Here is a 24,576-nt window from a genome sequence, read left to right on the forward strand (position 1 = left end):
ATACGTGTAATAAGATGCCATTGTATCACAACTGGGTTGACGCGCTGTCATTTAAACTATCCAGTCAATGAGCCGTTACTTGTTCATTTGCTAATTGAATTTAAATTTGAATGACAGCATAATATATCTAGATTAAATAATGGTAATATAATTCATGGAGTATGCAAGTATCTTTTATCCCAGCCCACGTGGTTCATTAGGATTGTTTTATACATACAATTCATGTGCTAATATTTAACGACTGTCAATCGATCTGTCACATTTGGTTTCTTAGTTAAATAGATGAACCTATTTCGATCCTTATAATATGGATAACATACGATACCTTAGTCCGATCATACTATTTTATCTAAAAAAACACATAAAGTTAACGAAATCAGAAATCAAATCTGCATTTTATTATTTCTACAAAGTAGTTTCGAAGCAGTTGAAATCCCTTTTAAACAGACAAAACATGTTGATAAAAACTATTTTAGCTCCTCTATGTAAAACTATGGCATCGTATGGCATATTATGTTTCAAAATTTGGATCATCTTCCACATTTTCCCCGTGCTATTCTGCCGTGAGTGCGAGTTTGGGCAACATACTCGAGTGACAAAGACGGCTCAACAACTCGCTAGAACAAAGCAACAACTCGAGCACACTCCGCCGCGCACCTTTATTCCTGTAATGAGCTTCGAACCAACCCACCCTTATCTACGACATCTCCTAATTAAAATCAACACTTATTTTTCATTTGCATGCTTCTTTAATCCTTTTTGTTGCTATCCATGTAGAAGTACAAGACTTGAATTAGAAGTACTTGTTTAAAAATAGAAAGTATAATTTATTAGCTACCAGAGTCCTTTCATTTTATTATCTTTGTGATAGATGTTTAGAACTTAGCGCTTTTATGACATAAAAAATCTACCTTACTGTCTACCAATAGGTAGATTAATGACACAAATATTTAACGTCATTCTGTAAACTCTGTCTTCTATAAACATACTCAAACAACTTTAAAACCAAACGTATTTCGAGAATTCACTAAAACTTAACTCCTTTAGTGTTTCGTTGAATTCTAGAAAGCAATATAAAACTTGAGTAGTTCTCAAACACTAAAACAATTCGCTTCCAAGTGCGGCGCCGAATAGACGTGTTTGTTTTACAGCTCCGCAGACTGAAGCACCCACCGCTATTCTATAATCCTAGAACACCAACTCTCAGGATTAAAAACAAAAAGTACAAGCAATCCTTTTTCAGAATTAAAACCTCTCACGAAATCCCCTTTTTATCACATCACAAAAGCAAGTTCCGAGAAAAATGGAAAATGTCCTTTTTTCTTTTCTGAATGCAGTAATTTTTAACGAGAAAATGTTATAGAAAAGAGAATCTGAAATGTTTCATAATTAGCCGTGACGATGCTCTTAAATATTCCTTCTTAGTTTTTACCGCAGTGTGCGCTAGAAAATTCTAGCTCATTGTAGCTTTTTTCTTCGTTTAACGTTAAAGGTGAAATTAAGTATAAAATCATGAGAAAAGTTGCCTTTGTGTAACACATTATCGTGAAGCGTAGAAAAAAGACTCTTGTGAATACGCATTCAACAATACTTACTTAATTTCAGAAAATGTTTGTTGTAAACGATGTTATTTTTTTAGTGTAATATATTGATAACTTAGCCATTTAAGAATTCTTGAGAGAGGTGCTTAATTTCTGACCTGTAGCCCAATTCTCTACTACTATTAAGTATCGAAAACCATCAGGCACCGAACAATTTTGTATGAAAATCTGATCAGAGCCTCTAGCGTACGTCGTAGGAACTATTTTGGTAGTACATTCTAAATGTCAAACTATCGATACTCTGTATTTCCGACTATAGAGAATCGAGCTACTGTAATATTGATCTGTAATACTTATTTCACTGAATATTTATACCCGCAGGTGATGGTAGAGACCATGAGTGCTACAGCTTGGTGCGCCGAGGTGCTGCAGTGCCGCGCGGCTGGCGCTACTGCGCGTGCGCACGTCGCCGCCGTCGCCGCACTCGCCGCCGCCGCCGACCGCTGCCGGGACCTCGTGGCAGTTACTGATGATCAGCAGAGGATACTGGTAAGTAGCACAAATAATTTATTTCAATTCCGTGCTGGTAAACTATTATTATAAGGGTACTCACTTTCACAGCTTCTTCTGTTCCCCAGTAATTTTATGAGCATCATGAGTAAAATAGATCCAAGTATCGGCACTATTAAGATGCTTTCTAAGATTGTAAACTTAATTTATTAGACAATGACATTTTGTTATATCCTGGATAATGAAACTGAAAAATCGAATTTAAATAGTGTTTCCTCCCCTATGATCTACCCAATGCAATAAAACTTTTTAAAATATAGAGTCAAGATTTGCTTCCATCTCTTAAATTTGTCGATTTATGTCGATCATGTGTCTTACTGTTGTTTTTATTAACTAACAGTTAGCCAACAAGTCCTGGTGCCGCGTGCTCGGTTGGCGTGTGGACGAGGGTCCCCGACCGCTCGCGGAGACAGCTGGAGGTGAAGCCCTGCGGCTGGCCACCAGCGGCGCCAGGGACTGGGAGGCACCAGTCACGCTGCGTCGCAGAGCCGCTCCCGATCCCATCCTGCTGCCGTGCCGAGGAGCTGCTGTTGGCCTTACCAAGTTTGTACATTATACTTTAGGTTTTTTGAAAAAAATCGCAGATATGTTTTATATTGACGGTATCATTAGCTTTTTTATTAATGGTAGGTATTTTGAGTGGTTTGGATGATCGAGAATGTGTCTATGCAGATGAAACCACATACAGGTCTTTGCCTTTACTTAACAACTGTCTAAATTGATGCGACTTCTACCACCTGATAATATTCAACCGCACCTATAAGTTCTGGTTTCACTGTAATTTGAAACCACCACAACTGCGGTAGTCAGAGCAACGAAAACATGTTCTCTTTATCTCTCTTATATCCATAGTGAAAGAGAAGACACGATAAAAATCAGTCACGTCCTTCTTCCAGGAGCACATCGCACATAGTATTCGTGTGCGAGCCGACAGCGGCGGTGGAGAACGAGCGTGGCCGCGGCTCCCTGCACTCCATTCGGCGAGGATCCCTGGACGTGCGCTCGGTCGCCTCGGACGGACTACGCCGCACCTCTCTCGCTAAGCTGCAAGGCTTGCCGCTTGAAGCACCCATCACCAAAGTAAGAAGGCATTAAAAAAAAACATGGCTGACTTTTAAGTTAACTTTCATTAATAATAACTTCTAGGGAGAGCTGTTCTGGAGAGCTTATCCAATGCTAGAACTAGCTGCTTGCAAGGTGAACAAAAATATACCTAGAATAAGATAAGAGGACAAAACCGGTACAGAGCTTTTAAGATAGTATTGTTCGTATATTCTTCTGTGTTTTATTTACACTTTAAGTAAGACCTTTACCCACAACATTTTATTGAGAATTAAAATAAAAACACAACTTTGTCTAAAAAACTTTGAAAGAGCTACGTTGAGTCTTGTATAGAATATTGATTAAGTCTTAAGAGGTCATTGAACGATCACAAAGTTAATAAATTTTATCATATAAGTTTCCTTGAAGTATTCATTTTGATACACCTGCTTACCTCTACTTATAAGTTTCGGCAACATTACCAAAGTTTACCGAGCAATATATTCTTATTCATATGGATAGTTAATATGAGAATATAACAAGCTCCAGAATAAAGTTTCGAGAGGCATTTAATTAGCTATTAATACATACATAAAATCATGCCTTCTTCCTATAGGAGTAGGCAGAGACCACGGAATATTAATTTAATCACAAAAAAACTATTAAGGTATAATATAATAACAAATTTTATATAATTACTGGCGGTCCTGTATGACAAGATGTATGTGAATGAAGCAAGGGAAGTTTGTTAGGATCGTACGAAATGTCGTTCCTTGGTCTCTACCAACTTTATATGAATACATATAAGGCATTTTATGTATGTTTGTATTTTATATAATAACTATTAATATTATTACATGTTCAAACACGTTTATTTTTATCTCTACCATTTGCGATTCATTGAAGCAAATTTATTTTCCAACCGCAGACCTATTGTATTTATATTGTATTAATCAATTGATGACGTAAAACTGAAAAATACAGGTCATTTATATTACTTATTTCAAAATATTACGCAATTATTTTCTATAGCTAAAGCGCATAAACCTTTAGAATCGTACTTTTCCCAGTGTACTAATCACACGGAACATAAACAAGCAACATAAGAGAAAAACACACACGATATTAAACAAATTTTGCGATTTCTAGGTGATATCTCTTCTATCAGCGGCTACTGAGGGCGCTCCTCCATCTACCGTAGCCTGTATTGAGAGGGCCGTAGACATGCTCCGTACCTCCGAGCTGTACTCCCCACAAATGAGGGACGAACCCAAGCTCCGGGTCGAGGACCCCATCGCCACAGACCTCATCGGAGCCCTCCTCTCGGTGAGTACACTACAATTTGTAAACGCTTACCAAATTTTGTACATTGTTTGTATTGTAATTGTATCAAAACACGCTGTACCTGTGCAAACCCCGGCACTTATTACAATTACCTTGAAATAATAAGCTAATATAATCGATGTTGTGCTCCCAACTGTTTCAAATACACCTCGAGGAGCCGTCAACAAGGACTACGATGACGTCACTCTACAACACTTTATTTATTATGTACTTTTGTGATTTTTATTGCCAAAACTAGTAGATAGTTTAAAGCAATATATGCATGTAATGTTGTTTATGTATGTACTAACATTGGTATTTATTTGTTTACGATCCTGTTCGACCCGGTGAAGAGAGAGCAAGCGAACTCAAACCTTATTTTTATGGTAGGAGGTTTGGAATTACAACGTCTATCTATGTCTATATCTTCCAAATAGACCACTTAGATAGTACATAGTACTTTGTGATTCATGCTTTCGTTATCGTTACATAGGGCTCATTTGTGTACAAATATGATTTTGGGTTTTTTAAATATTTATATACCTGTACCTATGTATATTATACCCTAGCATTATACAGTTTTATACCTTGTATATTTACCTATCTTTTAATGCTTAATAGGCGAAGGTAACATAGAAACTATGTAGCCTAATATTTTAGTCTTAAAAATAACATAGTATTGCTTATATTCTAATAAATGTAATTATAAAATGAGCCCTGTGTAACGTGATTTCCGTCTAGGCTCTGTTTCGCACTCCTTCTGACTATAACTAATCTGTCAACTTAACTATACATCGCATACTAATAATAGCAAAACTCATATATATTTATTACTAAATAATGAATGAGAAACTAACAAAGTAACAAAGCTTTAACATGGTACTGAAAAAAAAGAATGAAAATTAAAAAAAACTAGAAAATTTCTAATATCTTCTTGGCTATAATGAAATTCAGGCATGTTTACTCGCAGTAATAAAACTTTCAGAAATAAAAGCTAAATTTAGAGCATGAATTAAAATTGTAGAAATAAATATAGCTCTATCAGAAGATCTTAAAGTACATACAACTTGTAGACTTACAGAAGATAATCGAAGTGACCTTTGTTTAATGATTGTATTTGATTACAGCAAGGACCGACCAATGTCCTGTCTTCTCGTCGAAGCAGTAACGATTCCACCGTGGTTAGGTCCCAGACCAATAGGACCAACATCAAACACAAGGTAAGGAGACAAAAATAGTTTGATATCTTCACCAAGGAACTTCAAAATTTAGGAGTTTTGAAGTTGTCATGTCTCAAATTCAAAACTCCTGCTGCAAATGATAGTTTAAATTATCAAAGGTTTGGTGAAATGGCAATTATTATTTATTTCTACTGAAAATAATGATAATTTGCAATGACGTAAATTAAAACGCGACACAGGAAAAGGGCAATAAAAATAACAAGCACTATCTCTGATTCCGGAAAGGAAAAGAGCAATAATTATACACGAATACGCATTAACACAAACTAAATATAGTTTTATAATATCAAATGGAAAATGGCAAACTTGCGCTTCATATTTCTCTCGTTTCTAAATATAAATCTGTATGTTCGTTCTACGGTAATCTTGTAAGGCGTTTACGCTCGAATGACTTACTTCACACGTGGATAAGAGCCATCTATTATTGTATCGTGTTCGTGTAATATTTTCAGAAAATAGCTACGTGGCCTTTGCATGACAATACGCTTTGTAATTTCCATAATATGATAATGTGTGAGAAATTAAATGAGTGTTAAAGAATTTTTACGTCGTAATTCAGGTGGAATATTTATTTCTTTCTTTCTAAAGCATTAATGGTTGTTAGCAGTTCGTGGAGTGAGACTTTATTTTTCAATGAATATAAAGTTGTATAGAATAAAATGTTTAGAATTTCTCTGTTTTTTGTAACTCGGTACTGAATTGAAAAGCACTACAAAGTATTGTGATTTTTAAAACATTCTGAGAACCGGTGTGTAGGTAAAAATATATGTATATTAATTACGTAAATAAAAATGATGTCGTGTAAGAAATAGTTCGAAAAAGTTGATAAGCCGATCAAAATTTTCTCATTTACAGACCTCCGGACAACTCCGTGAGTTATTAGATACAGCACTCAACTGGGACTTTGAGATCTTCCGCTTGGAAGACCTGACCCGCGGCCGGCCACTAGCCCACCTCGGCCTGGCACTGATGGGCGGGCGCTTCGACATCTGCGCCGCGCTGGAGTGCGATGAGAGAACGCTGCTGCACTGGCTCACCATCATCGAGACCAACTACCACGCCGTCAATACGTACCATAATTCTACTCATGCTGCTGATGTACTTCAGGTATGAAGAATCTCCTAATTTCACATTAACCGAAAGCTATTGGTATGATGTTTTGCTTTGAATCTGTCTTATAGTAAGTTGAATGTTAAATTAAAAGTAAATGAAACTTTATCTATCGGGTGAGGTGTCAACGAATGAGTCAATAGCATTTGATTGCGTTGATTACGTTGTTTATGTCACACTTTTAGATATGTAAACAGATAATGAAAATCTTGTATTTTTTACTACCCAAACATAGCTTAGAAATCTATACGCTAAGATTTGATCCTTACTAAAGATCCAAAAGCAGACAACACCAATACTGAAACATTCCACTGGGTACACACTACACATCTTGGGCCACAATTATTATTCATTATTCACCCACGCACAAATTATATAATTGTGTGACATGTAGGCGGTGGCGTACTTCCTGGAGAAGGATCGTCTGAAGACCCTGCTGGAGCCGCTGGAGGCTGCTGCAGCACTTCTAGCGGCGGCGGCCCATGACGTGGACCACCCCGGCACGTCGTCAGCCTTCCTCTGCAACGCGCGACACCCGCTCGCCGTGCTCTATAACGACGTCTGCGTGCTTGAGTCGCATCACGCTGCACTCACTTTCAAACTCACGCTCAGTCAGTATCTCATTTTATTAAAAGCTTATATTTGATTCCGAAAAACTAGATAAAGGTCTGAATGGCACTTTTCTAGATTCTATTTAATCGCATTTCATTACAAACGTGTGATATTAAGTTGTTAACTTGATTTCTGCTTAAATTAGATGTCTGTTATTTGAGATATTATACAGTCTATCTTTTTGTTGAATTGAAACATAAGTGTTAAACCGTTATCGTACAACATGTTCCTTTAAATTCTGTTTTTATTTATAAAGATAGTTAACATAAACTTTATCATGTTCATAGATGACGATCGCGTGAACATATTCAAGAATCTCGACCGCGACACGTACAAGCAGGTGCGCCACAACGTGATCGACATGATCCTCGCCACGGAGATGACCAAGCACTTCGAGCATCTCGCCAAATTTGTCAACGTCTTCTACGCCAAATCTAGCGGAAGCCGGGAGGATGGCATGCACACTGATGTAATTGACTCTTTGAAATTTGTTTCTTTTTTGTTTTTAAAAATTATATTTGAGAACTCAACAATTATATTTTCGTCACGTAGAAATACAAAACTAATAAAGCTAGATTTTTCAGAGGCAGAGGGTAGCTGATAATAGTTTTTTATTATAATCATCCATCTGTCTTACTTTGTACGTCTGCATCCATCTGTTGTAGATGAATCAGTTGTCATGTTTATGACTGTAGTAAATAATAAAAATACTGTTGATATTTCAGGAGCCGCTGGCACTTGATACGACAGCGTTGTCTCTACCGGAGAACGTGATCTTAGTGAAGAGGATGATGATCAAGTGCGCTGACGTGTCCAACGCGTCACGCCCGCAGAAATTCGCCTTCGAATGGGCTAGGAGGTAACTACCATAACTCGTACATAACAATTACGTGTTAAAACGAAAACCTACTGTGAATTAATATTAAACAGTTCATTTCACTACATGTTTATATTTTGTAAAATAAAGACCCTTCGCCACGTCGGTCAATTGTAATATCGCAAAAAAAATCCGGAATCCATGGCTTAATTACAATACGTTATTGCCAATGGGCAATTCTCAATGCTTCTTTCATGATAAAAAATCTACTGTGAATCGAAATGACGCCCATGATATTGAAGTCACAAAGCATAATTTACAAAAAAATACGAGACAGTCTAATCATTATTATATTTTTTTTTTTCAGGATTGCCGAGGAATACTTCCTACAGACAGATGAGGAGAAAGCTAAAGAGTTGCCGGTGGTGATGCCGATGTTCGACCGCGCTACTTGCTCTATACCACGCTCACAGATCGGTTTCATTGACTACATCATCATAGACATGATGGAGGCTTGGGCCGGTAAGATATCAACGAACTTAATACTTGATCTGGTAGACTTATGGCAGAGATTCAGTTATGTCTTATGTATTTGGTTTAATTTGGTTTAGAGTACGAATCTCCCTCTCCTGAAAGAAAGGCTTTGCAGTAAACCTTAACTTCTTTACTTTCACTTTCTCTTATTAACCTAGACATCACGTCATTTTACAGACACTTCATCATGTACAAGTCAGCTTAGCTTTAAAAAATTAAACATTTTACTTACTTTTAACTTACTTGTAGTTCAATAGCCTTACACATGTCTGGTATGTATTTCCTCCAGCATTCATCGACATGCCGGAGCTGGTGTCTCACGCTCGCAACAACCACGCGCGCTGGCGCGAGCTCGACGACGCCGGCGTCACGACGCTGGCCGACGTGCGCCGCGCGCAGCGACACTCGCTCGTGCAGCTCGCGCCCAACAACAACATGGCCTCCGCGCCGCCCGCCACCACCGCCGAGGAGTAGACGCCTGCCCACCACGGAACAGACGCTACACGTGTGATGAGCCCCGGGAATCCCCCACAATACGAGGGAAATCCCCTATTTTGTCACACTTCAGATACTACTTATCACCCTTTATAAACGGGTGACCTTGTTAGAACGATTTTGGATCCCATGCAATTGGGTAGTTATTGTTGAGTCCCGAAAGAGACGCTATCTACGGGTGATAAAGTCTATGTAGACTTTTAAGGTGTGTGCCTCCTTGCGACTTAGATTTGGGAACAGATTTCGAGAGATTATTGTATTCGCTTTTGAACGAGGGAACGGTTTCGCGAGCGCGTGGAGTTTGGATGTCAACGTAATAAGTCTGAAACGGATCATTGGCACGCGATGCCTGACGGATGTGTCCGATAATACGCTTATTTTATACTTATTATATCCGTGTTAGTGTGGGTATCATTAAAATTATAATTGTTGATATCTACTTTTTTAAGTAGTTGTATTTATTAGATAATATTGAATCCAAAATATTTACTATATTAATGTATCGATGGATTTTCACTAGTATCTTAAACGTCCACAGATGGCATGGTTCTGTTGTGGCTTTATCGTTGTGTATCTTTGCATTATTTATATATTATATTATCATGTTATTCATATCGAGCGCTGTTCATCGCATATAGAATATGCGAGATCAAATCACGAACAAAGCCTAAGCATAAATGGATTATTACTAGGTACTAAATATCATTATATGTTGTACAAGCTGCTTGTGAGCCTATCAGCCTACTGCATGTCGTCTGTGGAAATCATTAGACAATTGGCATAATGTACTAAGATGTTGTATTCAAGTTGCCATATACACGGGTAGGTATCTTAGGTCGTTACATAATATAATGTTTTTGTCCGTGATACAAGTGCCATAATAAACAATTGGCCATGTTTCATTCATTAGCGGTGTCGACGAACATTTCTCACTGCATCCCATGACAGTATATTCACCATACCATTTAGTTACTATAATTTATAAATAACGTAGTATGTGCGTGAGGGCGTTGATGAATATTCTGTTCTGTTTCAAGATTTTGAATCAAAATCGAATAGAATCAGTAATTTTCAGCCGTAGAACAACCCCATAAACATTGTACGTCCCCTTATTTCTTATATTCGCACCGAACACAAGCAAAATATTCTCGACTTCTCATATTGTTATACTATTGAAAATTGGTCCATTTATACACTTGAGCTTTCAAAAGAATTCCTATTTTTATAATAAACTTTTTGTAGTGCGCACTTTCGGCCTCAATCATATCAAAATTCCAAATTTTTCGAATGATTTTATAAACAACTGTTGAACAACACCTAGACACTTTCGTTTCATTCCTCGGGAATATTTTATAAACATTTTATACTTAACAAAATATAAATGTTAATGTTATTTATTAATAGATATATTAGAACACTTGAATATTTGTTTAAAATGTAATTTATTGTATTCGAATAAGGTCTAACATGTATGTAATAGCGATTATTGAATGATGTATTCGTCTTTATGACGCTGGTATTTAAGTATTGTACTATAGTTGATAATACTATAAATGAGATCATAAATTACGCTTCCTCGTGCTCAATGTCAATACATAGCGGTCTAATGTTAATGTTATACATACCTTCTTCAATATTCGTCAACTTTATACTTACGTAGATACATTTTGCTACTTCAATATGTACTGTATCGATTAGGTCGCGGTGTTCAATCTCATTATCTATTTTATTGTAATACGAAAACCAAAACATAATGTTTCGTGTACTAACAAATTCTAATGATCAATTTAGTTTTATTTTTATAGTTAGCTCAATTTAATTAGATTTTAATGTGAAATATCTTGAATTTTGGGAGATCTTGGCTTTGTCGTTCCCAAAGTATTAGTTGACGTCTCCATGGTTAAGCTAACAAATCAAGACCTAATCCAATGATTTCTATTTATGTTGAGTTTATTTGTAAGTTGGTCATGTTTGAGTAAATAACTATTAAGGTAACGGGGGCTGGTCCCCATATTTAAATGTGGAGTATAGATAGAATTACATTGTTGTGAATTTTATATGCGGAGACTTGTGTGCTATGCATAACTTGTATAAGTACCAATTAATTAATGTTAATGTAAATGAAATAAAGTGAATAAACACTTCACAAAGAAGTGGAGAACAATCCTCGTTTTATTAAAAAATACTCCAATTACCCCTCATGTCTGTCATTATAACAAGATTATTTCGAGTAGCAACAGAAAAGACAAAATAATTTGCTATCTTTGATTATTCAGGCAAAATAGCCTATAATATGATGGCTTACAGAAAGCGAAGCAACGAAAATGGTAGGTACCTAATGCTTGTTTTTTAGGTAACCTTTAATAGAAAAGCATAGCAATATTATGCCGTTATTAAATAGATATATCATTTTCAAACACAAACACAAGGACCTTCTACAATAAAAACAAAGAATGTCCATAAAACATTTTATTATAAACAATAATTATTTTAAAAAAAACATACTTTATATAACTTAATACAATTGCAACATTGCGGTATTATAAATGCAATTTCTTTACACTCCCGCTCACGTTTTAACTTGTTGATGACGTCATGTTACCACTAAACCTCTTTTTACTCCAAAAAGGTCGCTTCGTTACTAGGAAAACATTTGTTGTGAACTAAGCACGAATAAGTTGACAATTGGCCGACACATATCATCGACCTGTAGACTGCCTTTGAAACGGTATCAACAACTTTGATGTGTAGACTACCTTATTAAAGAGAAGTAATTTAAACAGAGCGACATGTTTTTTTTTATAGTTCAATGCCTATCCTGTCTTTATGCCGAATTTAGCCAATAACACAATAATGAAAATATTCTGAAGACGCATTAATTCGACTGTTACAAAAGTCACAACAAATGTTCGTAGGTAACAAAGCTTTAGTAACATGACATAAAACTAACAGTAAACAATATATTACTTTGAGACAATAAACGTGAAGTTCTGTACAATATTATATATCTGAAGTTCCATAGTAACCGTAGTTATAAATCTAATATTTAAATGTATACAAAATCAGTGAAATTGTTTAAAAACAAGCTGGAATGGAAGTCTGTTTCGTACAAGTAACTATTAAAAAATAATGACAGTTTAAGAGATAATACTATCTTATTTATGTGCATAATAAAAGTGTTATTTTGACCAAACAAACGTTTTAAAAAATAAACACAAAATACACACTGCCTTACCAACAAACGGTACGTAAGCACTTTTTAGTTAAACTATGATTTGTCACTTTCAATCAAGTTTGAAATTATCTGTGAGGGAAAAAGACAAAGTACGATTTAACTGACCAGAGCTTACAAAACGTTTTTTAGTAAGGCAATAACGCTAAAAGCAAGCGCACACCGATGCCTTACCTCCGGTTTCTGAGATACATTTAGCGGTAGTTTATCTATTCAATAGCGTTTAAACTCATATAAAAACGCTAATAGATAAACTACCGCTAAATGTACTTCGAAACCGGGCATTAGAGTCGTGTCATCCAAAAAATCCAGCCGTAAGGTGCAATGAGCATCTCCATAAATTTTATAAGAGTGCCGAAATATTCACTGTGGCAAGTCACCAGTACGCGCTTGCTCTAAAAGTAATTATAGAAAAGAAAAGAAACAGTCAAACGTTTGTTTGGTCAAAGCTGATGTTATATTGATACACTATGAACTACATTTATTTAGTCCCACCCTGTACAATGAAGTGAATTTTTGAAGTTGTGGCCTTAGAAAGAACAAAACTTTACCGGTACTAAGAAACGTAGTGTAAGCTCAGTACTACGATTCTCTACCACTATAGACTATTGGCAACCGGCTAGCTATAGAGATTTTGTATGACAATCAGCGCCTCCAGCGGGCATCGTAGAAACTAATTTAGCAATACATTTTAAATGTCAAAATCTCGATACTCGAAAGTACAAATTGTAAAGAGTCGCGCTACTGATTAGTTACACACGGTTTTGTCTCTTTCAATCAATTTTTGAATCAGTATATGAGTGAAGGAGACAAAACATAACTAATCAGAACTTACAGTACGTTTATTAGTAAGACTACAGTCTACAGGTTTTTAGATTCCAAGGCCACAACATAGTGCTAAAGTACGTGTATTCTCTCGCGAACTTATCTAACTGAACACATCAAACTATCACGCATCCATGAATATTACCCTTCCTTTACACATTAAGTCGAATCTTTAGACGTTCTATAAAAGATAAGTACTAACACTCCTTAGATAGCAGACATGACTCTCAAAAAGTTCCATATAATGATCAGCCATTGGAAATTAAATTCGCGGCGTGTATACTAACGTCAGGTACCAACAACGCGCCATATGACAATCTTTAGACTTGCTACACTCATATTCGGGGCCACATTAATCGGGACTTCATAAATCGATTGTAATGTTGACGAATGTTTGGGAAAAATGCCGATCAACATCGGCATTTTTAGGCCGATCAGACCTAGGGTTGCCAGATAGCCGGGATATCCGGGATTGTCCCGGATTTTTGCGTGTGACAGCGTGTGTCAAGTAATTTTACTTTGCTGTCCCAAAACGAAAAGATACAAGTTTTTACAAAGACTCTGTTTCCGTTCGTGACCCTAGAAATGTCCAGGAAATGATGAACCTGGATCTGGCAACCCCTAATCGGACCGGTACTGCCCGATCAGCAAAACCAGGTGCAGTAATTGCTTTGAATCGGTTTTGATGTTCAACAAATACTACCGACCATGCTGACCCGAATATGTGTATAACAAGCTTTACAATTTTATAATTTTCTACTATTTTTTTTACTTTACACACCGCATCCAAAATAGTTTCAAGTTTATAAAGTCCAATACACATAGAATCACAATCCGATGCCCATTACTAATTTATGTACAAAGGCAATTTTCCTGACGACAAACCTAGTCAGTACTCGAGTCCAAACTGGCCTAGTTTCACACACCCAGGGGAAGAAAGGCGTAAGTGGAATATACTCACTATTGAAGAATTTCCACTTACGACTTTTTTGCACTGAGTGTGCGATTAATATTTGGAACATTCACCCTAGTCTAATATTTTAGTAATGAATCTGTAATATACAATAAAATTCTTCACGTCATTTTTACAATAACAATTTCATGTGATCATATGGACAAGTTAAGAACGAAAATTATATTGAAATTTGAAAAGAAATTATATTTTTTATAATCATTTCATAGTATTACATTGTATAACTTTTATTATAATAAACACTCGACAACATTAATTTATATATTTTACATTATTCTATGTCCTTTACATTTACACATTACAATTTACATGTTTCAAAGTAAAATCAATCCGATTTAACATCGAATCATGATTATGAATAATAAACATTAATAAATATATTTTACATCCAACAACATGCTATTTGGACAAATATTTTAATTATAACAAACATTTTATTTGTTTAGGAAATGTACGCCAAGACTGGCGAATAAACATCATGACGAGAGACTTATTGGGAGCATAAAAGACACAATTCTTCTGTTCTAACGTACAAAGTCACAGGCAACTAACATTTATTTCGTATATTGTGTATAATAGACAATTATTTAAAGAATTGTAAAGAACAAACCCAGTCAGAGATCGCGAAGAAAATACGACTGATTGTATGAAACAGGAATCCTTATCATCACCCTGAATAAAACCTTTAACGTTACATAACACCTATTTAAACGTCTATGACCGGCACCACACTACTCCATACGTGTGTCCTTTTCCCACTAACGAAGACAGAAAGAGATAGATATATCCCGTACGTCAGCACGTTAGAATACATGACTGTTACTCCTTATTCGAAAGAAGGAATAAAAGTATGTTGAACACGAAATGCAGTGCCTTATATAAACAGTAAATATTCATCACCTGACTTGCGTCACAGTGGCGCCACGTGGGCTGGTGGGGTGATTCAGTCACCGCCGGTTTGTGTTGCGCACCGCTAGATGGCGATAGGTTTGCCTTTGCACTGTTCGACGACGTAGCTGGTGAAGCGCTTCAGGAATTTAGGATACTCTCGCTTGTAGACTGCTCTGAGCACGCCTGCTGGTGCCCAGCCTCCAGGATTCACTGAAGAAAGAATAAAATGTTAAATTAAGCTTATTATATCATGAAAATTGAAAAGTGATAGTCCTTTTATGGTCATTTTATACTCCTCTAATGGTTAAGAGATCTATAGGTTTCTGTTATAACCAAATGTTTAGACTACGAAGGCGTATTATACGCAGTGCATTATACTATGGCCAATTAGAGTGGGGCGAATATTTGAGTGACAACAACACTAATGCCCGGTTTCTGAGATACGTTTAGCGATAGTTTATCTATTCAATAGTGTTTAAGCTCACATAAACATGTCAGTTTAAATAGATCAACTACCGCTTACTACTGCTTTTTTTAAATTGATATGGTTAGTAATTCGTAGTCTAATTTGCTGTTGAAAAGGATGGAGGTAGTTAAAAACAGGTGTTTATAATAAGGTGAATGTTACCTGTACTGCAGTAAGCAATGCTGGTGGTGACATTGTCTCTGGTGGGCTGCTCCCCGGCCGGGTACGTGGTGCGGCACGCGAGACACACAGTCACGAACAGACGGATACACGCGCCCGTGTTGGCCTGCAAGTTTATTGAAGCATGATAAACATATTATGTTTTAATTTGTCAGTTCATATGTTCCATTATAGCCACTTCTCAGTGGATAGTGTTTTGTAAAGATGTTTAAATTCCGATACTCGAAATCTAACACGGGTCCAGTGGTGTACAACAAAGATTTGGCATACAAAATTGGTTAATATAAATTGCAGATAGTATTTTTGTTGATAAGCGAGTTTGGAGAGCTTGTACTACATCACTTAAAAAAGGTTAAAGTAAAGTCATAAATTCAACTTTTTTATATAGACCATAGACAGCCATCAATGCAGTTAAACGCGGCGACTTCACAACGGTCAGCGCTTTGCGGCCATGGCATTAATTTTAACCGCTATGTAGCTAACTTTCCGATTATATTTAAATCAATATATAAAACAAACTATAATAACTCAAAAGTAATTAAAACATCAAATGTTACTTACGGGATAATCAATATTAGTAGTAGAATGGTTAGTAGTGGCGTATGTGTTGTCACTGCTCTGTCTGACGTGTGACCAAAACAGCGCGTCCCGCTGCGACGCGGGCCAGATGCGCTTGAACGTCTGGTGGAACACCAGCGCGTCTGACGATATCTCCTCCACGATCGTCATTGTTTCTAGTGTCGCTGGAAGAAGGAACAATTAAATTAGATGATGGAATAATCTTTTGAATACCGATAAACTAATGTCCTTCTAGCCGATTTTTGGCTATGGTAGCCAGTTTCAATTGAAACCAGTTGTGCAGGACTTTGTTTATAGTGTCAAAGTTTGTGGACAACAAACAGTTATACCCTCTACCAATTATTATGTCTTCATAGGCGATATCTGGCTACGAAGGCCAATTTCATTCAAACCGGACAACAGTGCAGGACTTTGGTGTGTACACAAAACTGTAATAGAGTGACCCTATCAACCTATAACTGTTTATTCCCCCACTCTCATAGCCTTTTCAATTAAACAATAATATGACTTAAGCCTAACATAATAGTTGAACCATGACAGACCATCTTAGAATGTACCAAGGAGCAAACTGACATTCAAATCTAAAAGTTAGTAGGCGACCGTCCTCAAAACCTTTCAAAGCTCTTCAACATTATAACCTTTATTGATGACCTATCTAGGGCTACGTGCTTATAATATTGTAAATACATACAGGTAAGGTCGAGATAGCTTATTGTGCAGAGATTTTGTGTCAAAATAATTTATTGCATAGTTATTAATTATATTATCAATAGTATTAAATGACAGAGTGTCCTATTTATGTACTAAACATCAAATTTAACATCCTAAGCTTGTTCGAAGGTTAAATCTATGATTTTTTTTTATTAATTCAAAATGTTTTAAGCAAGTATATTTGACAGTAAAGATTTTTTAACTTTCATGTGATTAGGACATCGAACTGGTAATGCTCATATTCAACAGAAACATTATATTTCATTTATTCTAGTTTGAATAATATAACAATACGCAGTTTTAGCATTTTACACAGAGCCAACTAAGAGGGGTGGTAGAACTAACAGAAGAAAGAAAAGATTTTGGTCAATTCTACCCCCTAAGGAGATGAAAGTTTGTGTGAAAATGCTATCCTAAGACACAAACCAACCGGACGAAGACGCGGGCAAAAGATAGATAGATAAAGATATATATACGCAACACGAAAGTTTAAAGTATAGTGTATAAAGTGTGTGTACTCACTCTCCCACTCGTATCGGTATCTGGGGTTGAAGAAGTAGTGGCACATCTCGCGCGCGGTCACCCCGCGCACCTTGTGCATCGCCTTCAAGGGGTCCGTCACCATACCGTCTACTTCCATCTCCCTGAAACATTAACAAATAACGTTAAATTTATTACAGAGAGACCAGGCTTAATAGACAAAAAGGAGATTATTTTAAGTATAAGTAAGGACAACAAGTAAGATCGGCAACCTGCTTATAGGTCTGTTATATCCATTTGATAGCTTTTCTAGCCACCAAAAACTGACATTCAACATTGGAAAAATGATAAATTCTGCGTGTATTCGTAGGAATATATTATTATCAAACTTTAAATGTACAATCTTAACCTCCTATACATCCTCATGTCGCCTTCCTCAGCGAACAGTTGCCAGCCTATTTCACCGCCGACTCCTTCAAAAGCCGCTTGGATCTGCTCTGTAGATATCCTGTCGATCTGTAACAAGAAAAATAAGATTATAAAATAAAATTATCCTATACTGTCACAGCACAGTGAGCGTATGGTTCAAGTCACCACGCGCTGGCTAACTGTAGGTTTACGGCCCTACGTACCATCAACAGCTATTCTAAAGAACTCTCTAATATACGGTTTTCCTTCATCGTTAAATACTACAAATATTTATATATACACTCATAACTTTGTATAACATAAGTCATTGGTATACTTGGTCGTAGGTTCGACCCTGCAACTACTTGCATGATAGACGATTGCTTAAACCACTCAACTATCACTACTCTTCTAAAATAAGGAAATCATGAATTAAAATGCATTGGCTACGCCGCACGCAACTCAATCATTGTTACTAGGGCCTATTGTGACGACAGAACAGACGGAATGACGCAAACATTGCCGATGTTATAGGTTTGGCGTATATACGTCATTGTTCTTTAAGCAGACTTTAATGTTAAAAATTAAAAGAGATATTCGTTCTACCCAATAATTGGCTACGTTTTTCCAGTATTCCAAGATTGAACTTATACTAGTATTATGGATAGAAAAGTATCCTTTGATCTGTAGCGCGATTATTTACCACTATCGACTATCGAAAAATGGCTAGTTATTGAGAGATTTTGTATGGTAATCTGATCAGCGCCTCTAGCGAGCGCCGTAGGAACAACTTTTGCAGTAAATGTTTAATGTCAAACTCTCAATACTCTGTAGTACCAATTATAACAGTCCAAATCGAAAGTTGAGCTACATTTTAGAAGTTCCAGAGACCGCCTCAGAAGGTGTTTAAGGAGAAGTCTATATCACACATAGCAAAAAAGAATAGTTAACATATAAATATAGATGTAACTGCATCAACCCGTATACTATTATTGTCAGGATGTCATTAGGCAGGTCAAAGATAACATAGATATTTCGTTATCAGAAGTCGTTAACCCAAACGTGGTGGAACGATATTTACACTACGCATTTGTCGTTATAACAAATATAATTTATTCCTATCACTAACTTGCAGTCATAAATCAGTTTGTTTAAATAAGTTATATAGATAAAGTCTTGTGTGCATATTGTAATGGATTCAATGGAGTCGTAGCTTTAATTAAATCTTTATAATTCTGTTCAATCTAGAGTAGACAAAAGAATATTGAATCACATAAATATACCTTTTCATAGATGCAGGTTTGGTATGAAATCTCAATATTATGCTACAATGTACTATTGAGCGACGGTTAAGTAATGGTCGGAACAAATGGTCTTGAGCGTGAATCCTACGATCATTGCTCTACCCAGAAGTAGATGTGGTAGTGCATATAAACACTAAAGCAAAGACTTGTACTTTTTTAACCCTTTACAGTCCCACTGCTGGGCAAGGGTCTCCTCCCAAACGTGTGAGTTAAGACTAGTACATTTATACATAAAATCATCTCCCGTCTGTATATAAAAAAGAAGTATTTAACAAAATACAGTAGCAAGCGCAGAGTATTTTCTTGAATGAGAAGTACCAAGGTCATAAGTTTGCTTCTTACCTCTGGCCAGAGCGGGTGCAATGTGAGGCGGTTATCAATGGCTGGTGGTGGCAGCTCGACCTGGTCGCGCGTGTGCACTGAAGGAGGCACGACGCGAGCGCACCGCTCTTCCTCCATCTTGTCGAAGCCGGTCTCCACAGCATCGTAGAACTCGTCGTCTGGAAGCGTCGAGTGAGGACCCTCCTGTAGACAAGAAAACGAGAAGGTTAAGAATGAAATTACATTCATTTCATGTTACAATAGAAGAACTGCCCATTGAGAATATGCCATAGTTGATGTTTGTGGAAGGTCTATCATAAAAATCATTCAAGAATTATATTAGCACATACTCCGTTCGTCTTCGGCTATAAGGGGTAAGGCTTTTTGGTCTGCTTTTGAGTTTGGGCAGAGTAATTAAGACTCCAAGACAATTACCTTTCAAGCCAAACCCCCAGGATTAAGTGAGCAATTGCAAGGTTACATTACGAAAAAGTGGAACTTATGTATATTAAAATAAGTATTTTTAACGTATTACGTGTCATATCAAAACTCATAAACGATTTGTCCTTTGTGTTACACACTACATCTGATAAGGCAACGGGTTTAATACCTCTTAATAAAGACGATTGCTAGTATTAATAAGATCACACAAGCGCGGCCTAGAAACCCAACAAGTCTTATCTAGGATTCAATGAAATTCAAACACTATTTCGACCTACATACATACAAACAAAGTAAGGACGTGTTAGTAAAGAATTTTGGCGTATTGCGAGAGTGAGTAGGTAATAGTCGTATGTGGTGCATAGTTATTAGTTACGGTGACACCAACGCCAAGGGCACCCACTTTACGAAAGAGGAAAGTGGACTTATCAAAGGAAAGTATTGTGTACACGATGTTGGTAATAAATACGTAGGTTTGTTTGTTTGTTTGTTTGTTTGTTGAAAGGTGTTGGGGTCAATGTAGTTAAAATGTGTTACTTCGTATGCAACACAAAAGAGAAATACACTCAAGGGTAAAGTGACAATATTACGCTTAATTTCCACTGTCATCATCTTATCTTCCTAAACAGCGCACACCCCATTGATTAGCATCAAAACACCGTAATTTATGAATAATGATGAATTTCCGTTCACGGAGTGACAGCGGTGATTATGTAGAGTGGACATGACATATCATGAATGTAAATACTATTGTCAAGCTAAATCGAATAAAGACAAACCGTTATTACTTCAATATAGTAAATATTGTTTGAGATTCAGGTTTATTTTATCGCATAGATAGTGCTCAACCTGGTCATAGTTGTTGAAGCAGCCCGCAAGGCCGGCTTACCGGCTGTTATCTTAGTAGACAACAGCCGAAACCGACTTTTTACGTGCCCTCCGAAGCACGGAGAAGCTCAGTTCAAATACTAGTATGCTTTCACTCATCTATGGAATGACTTCGGCAATGATTGCTTTGCCCACAGATAGTTTACCGACCTTATAAAATATTAAGTATAGGCTTGCATCTAAAAGTTGTTTGTAATACGAACTACATAATAAGTTTAACTAACATATTTTATTTGGAATAACGCCGGGTCTAAAATCATCACAACCGCTCACAAAAAACAATACGCAGTACAACTAAATCTAACATTTATTTCGTTAACAATAAACTCTAGTAAATAGAGACCTTTCGAATGACGTTTAAGTTTTTTTAAACCAGAGATAATTCAGCTCAAAGTCGTATTCATAGATTCATACGGTGGAGGTTCGCGCTTCGAATTCGTTTAGCAGAACGGGTAAACAATAATAGACTGGTATCATAAATGATGCATGAAGGCCTCCCCTCACAATGGCAGTCAATAATGGACATTATTATCAAGTTAAAACATTCTACAGGCTTGTATATGAGTTATATTTGATACATAATGTTTTTTGCGAGCGACGTATTATCACTAAGGAAATAATACATAAAATCACGCCTTTTTCTCATAGGGGCAGGCAGAGAACACAGAACGCCACATGGCCACAAATAATACAATGGACATATCGATGCAATTATCTTGCAGTTTACAAAAAAGTAGTAAGCCTTAGGCCCTGCTTCGCACTTCTAAATATCAACCAGATACATTATTAAATGGAGCTTTAACAGTTGCTTTCCTACATTTGCTGTCATTTTATTTAGCAGATAGATTATCTGACACTTCTGAACTGTGAAACTCGTCCTTATTCTGGTCGATTGTAAACCATAAAGAAAATAAAATGCATCTTCAAATGTATATCAATTTCTGACCGACTTCAAAATAGTAAGGTTTTCTCAATTCGACTGCGTTGTTTTATCTTTTTGTATGTACAGAGCCCGACAGTTACATTCAAAAATATCAAGTACATATTTTATATGGTTTGTTTGTAAATCATTAAAATCAGCAAAGGAAGTAAACTATGTAGATATAAATACACTATGTACAGTAAACTAACGAATGTTTGATAACATTGCTCGAAATAAACGTTTACGTAAATATTTAACTAACATTCACATTCTTGGACTTAGCTCGTTTATAAAGTGAGTTTATATTGCAATAGTTGAGCATTAAATAACCGTAGAATACTGAAACAGGCGTTATTTTTTAATAAAACGGATTAACAAAAAAGCACAGCTCCGACTGTTCAAGTGCGAATTGGTAAATTATTTTTTCAAAATAGCAAGGAATATGTAAGCACCTATTGAACACAACTTAGACTGAGTTGAGTCGTAATTCACTGTTTCCGAGTTTCGTAACAAGTTTTTTTGTAATATTTTTATGACGTATGTTTAATCTTTTACTTTCAGAAATATAAACGGTTCTACTATGGAAATAGTAGCATATCAGTTACTGTATAATACAGTGATGAACTAGAATAAATAATTCTTACACAGTCTTTCGTAATCGTAACAATAGTATTCAAAGCAGATTCGTATCAGCAGCGGAAACAATTAAACGTCGCAGTCATTATCTTTGACTACTGCTTACAATAACGTCACATGTCTGCTCTTCAGATTATCGGAACAAGGGATTTTAAGTTTCTACACGATTCATTAGCCTTGAGATAGAAATTACATAAATATGGAAGTTCATCGCATAAAAAAGATTGCAGAGAAGTTTGTTGCCAGCTCTTCTTAATGGCCCTACCTTAAGAACTAGCGGCAAATTCACTCTAAATCATTGACTATTATAAGTTGATTTTCCTGTTACGAAATATTGCGTTTCGACATTTTACTGTTGTTTATCAAAACTGACCACAATTATTTCATCATTCAATAAAGTATGATGCATCAAGTATACATAAAACTTGTCGCTATTGCGTCATTCCGAAACAGTCAAAAAGGTGAGTAAATCCTCATGCAACTGGAAAATTTTCTACTGAACAAAGTTCGAAGAATTCAGAGCACATAGCCATAAAATCGGTTTACGACACAAAAAGCTTTTAAACTGACAACACGAAACTGACATTCGCCACCTGTTAGGGAATCCTCTATCACAATGTAGGTTAGTGTCAGTTTGTCTATGACCTATATAGAAGACAATAGGCTGATTGACGCTTACCTTTGCCGACCCCGATACCCTGTACTTAACAGGGGTTGAATTGTTTATCATGGTGTCCGTAATTTGGCCTAGATTTCGCTAACAGCTACAATTAGGGGTATAGTAAAACTGGATCCTAAGTTCACTTATCACTATTTTAAGAATTAAACATTAGTCGAATGGTAGAACACGATAGTACTACTCTGTAGGAAACCTCAAACTGTGGCTGATGATAACTCGATAACTAAAAAGTTATCGCCAATTGCCAATTGAGATTATGTAATTAGAAGGCTAGTCTATTTGTTATCGTAATTGGTAAGAGGAAAGCTTAACTTATCAGCTACTTGAAACGCTTAAAAAGTAACGCATGTGCATTTTCACGGCACATTATTTTATTTGTGAAAACACACATTATTTTATTTTGTGTACATTACTGCAAAATCTAGTTCCCTTTCACGAACTTTGCAACAACAAAATCGTTGCACAATACATATGAAATGACTTTTTAAAAACGTCGCAAACTTCCTTTGAACAATTTTTAACAATACAGCATTCAACAATGGCGTTACGAGAATGTAATATCTCATATACATATTTATTTGTTGTAGAACAAAGGCAATGTGACATTAAAACGACAACTCAGTTTATTATGCACAAATAAGTTGTGCGATAACACTTTATGACATGCAGTCACGTCGTGTTATGGAAAATATGCTCTATGCGATGGGAGTAAGTTCATATTTGCTTTGGCAGTGGAAAAAGAGATGGGTAAATATTTTTCTACACTTCTAGTCTGTTGCCCTGTTTCCTATTGTTAGAATCTCATCATAGTACTTTTGTACTTGTTATTCTTCGCGGAATCTACGAAAAGCAAATACGAAGGCGAAGTGAACTCGAATAGCTAGACATTATCATGATACTGTAGTCAACGAATACTTAATTTACAGAGCCATTCTTATGAGATAAAATCTTATAACTGTATGTTTCTAAGGATGACTAAAGGGTGCCTTCTTCTGTAAAAATCGTTCACAACAGTAGAAATAAATGAAACGTGCTAAGGAAATTCACCGCTGTGTTAGACGAAGTATAGTTCCAAAAAGTAATAAAGAAAGTGAGTGTGAAAAATGCAAGTCATAATTCCCACGGGTCATATGAAAATATGCGAAATATACGCGGTGATTGCGTGCGAACGCTATCATAAAATAAACGTTACGCTTGTTAAGTAAATGGCCCGAATCACGCATGATGACGAATGGACTAAGTTAGCCTTTTAAATTAATGGCTGTTCAAGAGCGAAATGTTAACGAACTTAGTGGTGCAAGATAATATGCGCCAAGAGCTTGATATAGATGATCCTATGTACCTGATATACGGTGT

At 36.3% G+C, this 24,576-nt stretch overlaps 2 protein-coding genes across 10 annotated transcripts in view; one reads left to right on the plus strand and one right to left on the minus strand.

Annotated features, from left to right (window-relative positions):
* The window catches only part of Pde8 (phosphodiesterase 8), a 233,333-nt gene extending 221,885 nt beyond the window's left edge, over window positions 1-11,448 (plus strand). For 7 of the 8 annotated variants that reach the window (XM_076124910.1, XM_076124916.1, XM_076124917.1 and 4 more), the window contains 12 exons: window positions 1,923-2,090; window positions 2,452-2,654; window positions 3,008-3,191; window positions 4,302-4,478; window positions 4,829-4,861; window positions 5,603-5,695; window positions 6,572-6,823; window positions 7,221-7,437; window positions 7,726-7,907; window positions 8,164-8,297; window positions 8,623-8,777; window positions 9,079-11,448. In XM_076124910.1, coding sequence (XP_075981025.1) covers window positions 1,923-2,090; window positions 2,452-2,654; window positions 3,008-3,191; window positions 4,302-4,478; window positions 4,829-4,861; window positions 5,603-5,695; window positions 6,572-6,823; window positions 7,221-7,437; window positions 7,726-7,907; window positions 8,164-8,297; window positions 8,623-8,777; window positions 9,079-9,263 — 1,983 coding nt within the window. In that variant the 3' untranslated portion in view covers window positions 9,264-11,448. The remainder of the gene's footprint in view (window positions 1-1,922; window positions 2,091-2,451; window positions 2,655-3,007; window positions 3,192-4,301; window positions 4,479-4,828; window positions 4,862-5,602; window positions 5,696-6,571; window positions 6,824-7,220; window positions 7,438-7,725; window positions 7,908-8,163; window positions 8,298-8,622; window positions 8,778-9,078) is intronic. The other variant, XM_076124911.1, reaches the window with a different exon arrangement.
* A 290-nt stretch (window positions 11,449-11,738) lies between these two features.
* cert (ceramide transfer protein) overlaps window positions 11,739-24,576 on the minus strand; it is a 44,099-nt gene continuing 31,261 nt past the window's right edge. For both annotated transcript variants that reach the window (XM_076124783.1, XM_076124782.1), the window contains 6 exons: window positions 19,676-19,858; window positions 18,031-18,137; window positions 17,664-17,785; window positions 16,413-16,594; window positions 15,834-15,957; window positions 11,739-15,415 (listed from right to left, as the gene is read on the minus strand). In XM_076124783.1, the coding sequence (XP_075980898.1) occupies window positions 15,288-15,415; window positions 15,834-15,957; window positions 16,413-16,594; window positions 17,664-17,785; window positions 18,031-18,137; window positions 19,676-19,858 (846 nt within the window). In that variant the 3' untranslated portion in view covers window positions 11,739-15,287. The remainder of the gene's footprint in view (window positions 15,416-15,833; window positions 15,958-16,412; window positions 16,595-17,663; window positions 17,786-18,030; window positions 18,138-19,675; window positions 19,859-24,576) is intronic.

This window comes from Anticarsia gemmatalis, chromosome 17 (genome assembly GCF_050436995.1).
Source record: "Anticarsia gemmatalis isolate Benzon Research Colony breed Stoneville strain chromosome 17, ilAntGemm2 primary, whole genome shotgun sequence".
NCBI lineage: Eukaryota > Metazoa > Arthropoda > Insecta > Lepidoptera > Erebidae > Anticarsia > Anticarsia gemmatalis.